Consider the following 8,394-nt stretch of genomic DNA (forward strand, 5'->3'; position numbering starts at 1 on the left):
AGTGATTTGTGGAGGCTCAACCTTGTTTTGATTACTAACAACGCCTGCGGCGTGGGTTGTTAATTTGATTTCAGTTTTCGGTATACTTTCCGGTGAAGCCTTACTTTCGCTTATTTTTTCCGGCAACTTAGGGCTTACGTTTAGCTTGGTTTCATTACGTGTGATAACAGGCTCTTGACGTACTGGAATATCAACGCTAAGAGACGAAGGTTTCATTGTTGATTCCGCGGTGTTAACGGGACTAACCGATTCCTGCTTTAGTTCACAATTTTCTGCTTTTTGTAAAGATAACGATTGTGTAATATCGACACTGTTAAGTGTCATTATTGGCACTGCAGGCGGCGATGCTGCGGAAGTGAACTTCAAAGGATTTTCTAACTTTTCCTTCACATCGTCGTGGGTTTTATTTGCTGATGTTTTAGTAGTTTCGTTAATTAGCTCACTTGCTTCGCTTGTTGTTATTGTTGATAATGTCTGCGCTGATGACGTAAGCACCGACGCTGGTGTTAGTACGGCTTTATCATTTTCTTTAGCACTTTCTACCGCAGAAATTTCCTGCACTTGTTGTGGTTTGACTTGCTCTTCTTCCGATACAACAGTACTAGCAATGTTTTGTGATATTACAACTGGCATAGCCTCTTCTTTGTTTGATTCGATATTTGAAGGAGCCGTTGCTTGCGTGGGTACAAAGGTTGGCATTGTAACGACTTCAGTTTTCATACGTTCTAAATCATTGTCTTGATACGAAGTCTTTTTGGTCTTTTTAGCCACCGCTTCTAAGACCTTATCTTCGGCTTCGGTAGACTTAATGACACTATTAGCTATGGTTGTCAATTGTTGTGGTACTGGCTCCACTTTGATAGGTGCTGTTGTTGGTGCAGTTTGTGTAACCACCTCAGGAGGCTGCACCTCCATTTTAGTGACTTCGATTGGGGTCTCCTGCTCTTTTGATGAGTCTTTAACATCAGTGTCGATGTCATTGATAGTCTCATCGTTTATTTTACCGGAATTCTTGGCACGTAATTTCGGAAATAAATTCGGTACCCGTTTGTCGTATTGTTTAGGCTCCACCTGAAGTTCGGTTGTATTTTGTTTAATCTTTTCCGTTTCATTTGTTGTTTTGAGAGATTTTGAAGATTCCTTTGCTGTGTCCTCCTTTAAGTCAGCAAATTTCTTCACTGTGTCTTCCTTCAGTTTAGGTTCTTCACTAGGTTTTGATTGTAATGTTTCAGCAGCTACCTCTGCTGGTTCCTCGTGTTTCCTCTTTAAGGGTTGAGGTGTCGATTGCTTGCGATTTGCCAATCGCTGGGCTCTACTAGAAGAAGGGGCAGGTGCTACTTTATGATTTTCTGTTGCTTCCATTTTAGCGGCTGCATTTTCCTCTGATTGCTTATTTGCATTTTCTGTGGCTTTGCTTTCCTCTAAAGGTGGTTCTAAGTCCATGCTTTCCTCATTATGGTTTTCGGGTTTCTGTTTTTTCACTTCTGGTACCTTCATATCTATTGGGGCAGTAGAAGGAGAACTATAAGCTCTTTTACGTTTCGTTGTTGGAGTCGTTGTAACGTTTGTAATTCTTTTAGTATCATTTATTCCTTTCAGTTCAGGAAATAAATTTCCCGTCTTTTCTTGCCCATTGACACTTTTATAGTTTCCCGCTCTGTTCTTCGCTTCTGTTGCTTTTTTGCTATACGCTGCACTCTCCTTTGCAGGCTCCGGTACTTTTTCTTTAATTTCTGCTTTATGTTTGCCAACTCTGCCGATTGGTTTACATTTTCCCATCGTCTCTTTTTTATAAGTTTTCTCTTTTAATTCTCTTTTGTTATCGTCAAATTTTTGTAAATTATTCTTACGAGGAGATAAACTTTGTCTACCCCCTGATTGATCTAAAGAAGTATTCTTAAGATTACTAAGCAAAGGACTCCAACGCAATCGCTCAGGTTCAATTAAGATGCGATTATTACGCCTTCTCAATCTCTCCTGATGACCTATGACATTTTGCCAATCTACTTTTATATTGATTTGATAACGTATATCGTGTTCATTTTTACGCAGCTTGATGAAATTGAGCAACTCCAAAGCTAACGCAATATCGGACACTGTCAGACCGGTTTCCATGGCGATTTCGTGAAATGTAATTTTCTCATCATTACGGTGATCGTACATGTATTCCAATATAATTGACTTCCAATACGAGAAATACGATAAACGTCCGAGATCGGATAGGGGCTTTTCCGGTGTGCCTAATTGACCTTCTTCGCGGCTTAATAGGTAACTAAAGTCAATAAGAAATCTGCCAAAACCCTGCCTTTGAAATTGTGGCATTGTCAGGATGCAGGAAACATTGTATTTTTGAGCGCAATGTTTCTCTTTCGAGAAATAGCCTACCAAATGACAACCCTTGTTGTCATTTTTGGTGAGTACATAAAACAGGAACGGTTCCACGTCGTAGTACAAAGTTTTATGATCCAAAAACAATTTGGCCAGTAAGCAAAGATTTTGGCAATAAATTTTATTTATGTTTCCGTCGACCTCGAATACTGATAAATCCTGATGTCTGTAAATTTCAGTGCCAGGCGGCTGCTTCCACGTACATTTATTCTGATGCCGATCCAATACCGAACGGCTTTTAGTGTATTTCAAACAGAACTCACACAAGTACAATTTAGTTAATCTGCATTGGGGGAGAAATCAATAAAGAAAACTTGTTAAACGAAATGAAATTTAGACAAAATTTAGAGTATTTTTCTGTTCGTTCAACAAGAAAACAACCGAATGCAACATGGATATAAAGAGGAGATTGACTGTGCGACAGACTTGCATTGTAGATGAAATTTTTAAAGCGTTAAATGAAAGCGATCTATGGTAAATTTTAACAAATTCGAGAAGAATGTTCTCGTCTTTCAAATTTTACGGTTCATATCCCTGAATTTTAACAAGTTTTGAATTCTTTTCCATTGAATAATGGCGGTCACTTACTTGTTGAACAACAATTCTTAAATTATGAAACGATATTAAGACCTGGCATATTCCTGTGGAAATGGGCTTGAATACCAGGTTTCTATGTGCCATTTGCCGATTTCTATTGATCCTGGACAGCGATCCGGTTGAGAATGAACGAGAGATGGTTTTGCTATAAGTTTACTTGGACTTTCTAGAGCTCCAGTTATGGCTAATTTAGCGCGCTCACGAATCCTCTTATAAATGTCCACGTCAGCTTGAGTCACACCATTAGGCAGTGGTTGCGAATCAAATGGATTTTCATCGATATCGACCTCCCACGGTTTTCGCTCTTCTGGTTCTTTATTTGTTACTGTCTCACACTGTTTCTCTTGACACTTTGCCAAAGTAATATCTTCTAATAGTTTATATTTAATAACATTTTTCTGTGAAAGATATGGAATTTCTTCATCATCCTCTTCCTCTGGTGGTTTTTGTAAGTCCTTTTTATCCAACGGCATAGATTTCAATAAAACTGCTTTCTTCTGAATGGGTTGCTGATTGGATTTCTTATTTAAGCCTTCTGTGATTACCTGGTGTGGTTTAGGTTTGTATTTAATCATCATTGAAGGTTTCTGTTCCGACAATGACGACTTAGTGCTATTGGGCGATGCTTTTGCTGGAGTTGTGCTAATATTTTGCTGTTGTTTTAGCTGTTGTTGCTGCGAATGACTAATCAAAGTGTGGTTTTTATTATCTTTTGCTGAAGGTGCAAAATGTTCGCTGATTCTTTTTTTTACTGCTTTCATTTCCTTGTTGGAATCTTTTGCAGTGCTACTGTTATTGTTTTGAGAGAAAATATCTGCATGACTTTTGGCAACAGCCGCAAAGCCCCATTCCTCTTCTTTTTGTGGTTGATGATGTTGTTGGAGACCACCATGCGCGACATTTTGTTGCGATTGTTGTTTATTTTTTAAAGTAGTACTTAGCAAACTATCGCATTTTTGTTTTTTAAATATTTGACTTAACATCATGTTAGATTTGGAATCACTATGCTCAGAATCGTAATCATCGTCGTCATTATCGTCGTCATTGTCATCACAATCTGAGCTATCCGAACTGCTTTCACTAGAATCCGATCCACTGCTTGTTGTTGACGAACAAGAATCTGAAGAAGTTGTATCATCGTTATCCGGATCTTCATCACCGTTATTCTGCTCGTCGTCGCTGTCGCTTGATGAACTCGATGAGGAAAGATTTGATAAAGTGCGCTTACGACTATTACGATTCTTTAACGAAGCAGCTGCTTCATGATAAGCAGACAGATGCTGTTTCAATGTTTCCTCAGCATTCAAGTTTCTAGCTCTAGCCATCGCTGTAGTAGAAGGATGATTTTCAAACATTACAGCCTGTGATTTGATTGGAGTTTTACTGTTCGAACCTCGTTGCTGACGACCGGCTGGCCAATATTTTTCCGGTGAGCTAGTAGGAGTAGTGCTGGAAGTACAAGTAACGTTATTAGTCCGATTTGAAGGTGAAGAAGTATTCGCTGCTTGTTGCCTGGGTGAACCGGTGTTAGAATTTCTAGAATTGTGAAAAATGTAAGAAATAATAATTTTTTTTTGAAAAGAAACTTGATAAATACCTTTGCTTCGTCATAACTAACTTTTTCTGAGTTTCTTTACCCTTAGCCATTCGAAAGACATCGGTATTTAATTTTAAGCAGGTACTGCAACGATATGGATGTTTAGGTTTTTTGTCGGGTATCGTATCCAAACAACTTAGGTGATAATTTTTCTGACACACATAACATTGCAATAAGCAAGGACCCTTGTTGCCTTTGCCGCACACATTACACTTAACGCAGTTTTCACAATACCATGAAGTTCCCTTCGTTACCAACATATAAAGTAATACAAAAGATTGTGTCTTACACTTGGCCGCTATATTAGCGCAAGTTGTGTGCAATGAAATGCCACATTGTTTACAAGAGCTTAAAGGTTCCGGTATGCCATTTAAGTTCTTTTGTGCATTACCCGAACAATGTTTACAGACATCATTGCCCTATAAAATTATAAAAATAATGTTAAAGACATTCAATAATATTTGTAGCCGGAGAATCCAAGAGCAAGAATTTTGATACTTAATAGATAAATAGAGAGATAAATTTTGATATTTAACTCCCAGTTTCTCTCTCTTTCTCTCTCAAAAATTAAGTTAAAAATTGCAGCGACAACTTACTATTTGAACTGGAACGTCGGCTGAAGCATTGGAGTTTCTTGGTGTGGTCAAAGAACGTCCCTTCTTGTAAAGCTTTCCTTCCTGTATAAGAAAACCGGCTTCAACAGCTTTCTTGATCGACTGTTTTATGACCGTTTTATAATCGGCCTCACCAATCATTTCAATAGTGTTGAACTTTTGAATGTAATTTTCAATACTTTTAATTGATGAACCTTCGCATTCGCCTAAATCGTGCACCGCGCGAGCAACAACTTTGCACAAATTTGTATTTTTTTCCACTCGAATAACACGTTTCGCCATCGGTGCCTTATAAGAATGCAAACCTTTATTATAAACTTTAATAACAGCTCCAGTTTCTACAATTTGCTCCAACTTTTCAGCCACAATGTCTTCATGGAATTTATGGTGCGTACCAATTGCTTGACAAATACGTTGTACACTGGGCCTTTGCTTTTGCGAACGTATTTTGGAAATTGCATCTAAAATCCACTGCTGCCAAACTTCTAAACTAATCTCCTGCGTTGAGTCAAACATATTTACCTTATTTTCTTATTTCAAATTTTAGATAACTATAAGAAGCAAAGAAAATCCAAAGCAATTATAGTTTTACGTCATTTACTTTACATAGAAAAATGGTTAACATTGCGTAGATGTATACATAAATATATAGATATTTATATATATGTATATCACTGTGCACAGCCGCCACATATATACATTATAAATGTGGATACAGAACGACGCAAGAAAAATTTTCACCCAGCAAAATTAGGAAATATTTTGAGCCACATTTTCAGGGCAATCAAATCGATTACGCACCTGTTCTATTAATGAAACATTAAAATTAATTATAGTTTTTATTTGTCTGCAAAATTTTACTTATTTTAAATCTTTTTTATTTATTAGATTCTTCGCAGATTTTAATTTGTGTTTACACGATAAAAAAAACTCTGACAGTTTGTCGTTGCTGAGAAGCAATTACTTTTCTTGTTGATTTTACAAATGGTGGTCACTAAAACCACTAATAAAACCACTATTTTTGTGTATATGTATTTGCTGCTGTAAAAGTAGTACCGTGTATATTTTTTTGCTGTAAATCTGGAACCGTGTGTGGTTGTTGCTGTAAAAATAGTACCGCGTGTGTCTGTTGCTGTAAGAGTAGTACCGAATGTGGTTGTGTTGTAAATGTACTACCGTTTTTGCTTGTTTTTGAATTTTGCTAATAATTATTAACATAAAAATCATAATTAACGTTGTAAAATGTGGCAATGTTGTTATAAATCATCAACAGCGTCAGTTGCTAAAGGCGATGTAGTTTTCATTCAAAATTCGCGCCGCCATACAGTATACTACATATGCTAACTTGGATGAATTATGATCTAAATATATTCTACAAACCGCTAACTTTGATGAATTATGATCAAACTACATTCTACAAACTATGTTCTATGTTCTATATTACAAGTTGGTTTAATAACAATTAATTCTTAAAGAATTTTGTTTTGTTGACGTCATGAAATCGTGTACAAATGAGAGAAGTGAATATTTTAAAAATTGACCTAAATTTAAATGAGTTTCAATTCCATCTTTCAAATAAATAAAACCGGCGTTGATTGTGGTGAAAGTGTTTAGTATCTAGTGTTCTACATCCTGTAATAAGATATTTACATAAATTGAAAAAAGTTGGAGCCAAAGCAGCCGAACTTAAAACCAATTTGGAATATCCCAATAAAAGGGGAAAAAATGAAGATACCACAGAGAGAGAGAGAGAAAGAAAATGTAAGAAACGGGACAATTCGGTCGATTGAGAGCGTTTAGCGGAAAAAAGAGGTGAAACTTTAGACGAAACCTTAAAAAAGTTTAGTTGATGTTTACTTTTGCTTTTTAATGCGTATTTAAGCTTTGTACCCAAATCCTTCCAAGATTACTGACATTTCAACAAGCCTTAAGCCGCGCGCTTTCAATTTTTAAATCTTTTTAGATATATATTTATAAAAAAAATTAAAAAAACAATAGTAAAACTTATTTGATTTTTTAACTAATTTCAATTTTGTTTATAACACAAAAATATACTAACCTTTTTTAAATGAGCCGTTAATATATTTCTAAAAAAAATTAATAACAACAAATATAAAGAATGTTCTTTTTTGTTTTTGGGAATACTTAAGAGATAATTTGTAATAATAATACAAAAAAAGAAAAGACTGCTTTACGGAAAGTAATAAAAGGTAGTTTCAAAATTTTATATCCCGTATAAGCTAAATGAATGAATGAAATCAATTTGTAAATTTTATCTCTGCATCCGTCTTATTAATTAAATCGTACAAAAAGATCGAATTTCATATGACAAAATAGTTGAGATTCGAAATGATATATTATATGCGGAATTTATAAATTTAGTTATATTTCATGTGAAATTCCAAAAGGGAACAAGAGAAATACAGGTAGAGAAAAAGAAGAAACTATAAGATTTGTTTTTTAAAATTATTTAGATTATCGACATCTATTAAAATATTAATCATGCCCGATTATAAGGATAAAGTGAATTCTTAAAAAGGAAATAAAGACAAAAAATTTTCACGTGTATATCCAAAATAAATGGTTGGAAGTAATTTTATCATGGTCGGGAAGATTTCCACAATGGTCGGGGAGATTTTTGTAATGGTCGAGGAGATTTTCATGATGATTGGAAGGAATTTTATCATGGTTGGAATAAGTGTTTACTATTTACTTCCCGATTTGGTTTGGACATCTTTGGTTCGATATGTATTTACAATTTGTTATTAATGTCGCATAAATGTTTGAATGCCCTGCGTTTACACTGCCGAAACTCGTGATAATATTAATATGTTGCATGGCGATGACTGGTTATATGTAGCAGTGTGTTTTAAAAGATTGAATAAAAAATTATTGTGACAAATAGATAGCCTTTAGTTGGGTTTGTTATGAATCAAGTAACCAGGGAAAGTAATGAAAATTACCTGAAGTCCTTAATAGAATAAAATATATTTTTTACTAACATATATTGTATATTCCAAATTTGTTCCATAAAATGCAAATCTGTTAGAGAAAAGAACAAATCACTGTGAATACAGTAAAATACTTATCGTCTGTAATTTTAATGTGGATCTGGTAACTCTATCCCAATTTTTTTATCTTGTAGAAGTGTATGTGAAAAGTTTTAGAAGACAAAGCAAAAATTTTGTGCTAATTATT

The 8,394-nt window shown here is 35.1% G+C and overlaps 1 protein-coding gene across 1 annotated transcript; it reads right to left on the reverse strand.

Moving 5' to 3' along the window:
- On the reverse strand, positions 1-6,037 carry LOC119641297 (histone acetyltransferase KAT6A; the record flags this gene model as incomplete). The annotated part of the gene is made up of 5 exons (XM_038039892.1): positions 5,998-6,037; positions 5,179-5,747; positions 4,583-5,001; positions 3,019-4,521; positions 1-2,671 (listed from the first exon to the last, which is right to left on the reverse strand). Coding segments are annotated over exons 2-5 (5,127 nt in total), but the record flags the coding sequence as incomplete, so codon positions are not given.
- Between the last annotated feature and the right edge of the window lie 2,357 nt (positions 6,038-8,394).

Source organism: Glossina fuscipes, unplaced genomic scaffold, assembly GCF_014805625.2.
Source record: "Glossina fuscipes isolate IAEA_lab_2018 unplaced genomic scaffold, Yale_Gfus_2 147, whole genome shotgun sequence".
Lineage (NCBI taxonomy): Eukaryota > Metazoa > Arthropoda > Insecta > Diptera > Glossinidae > Glossina > Glossina fuscipes.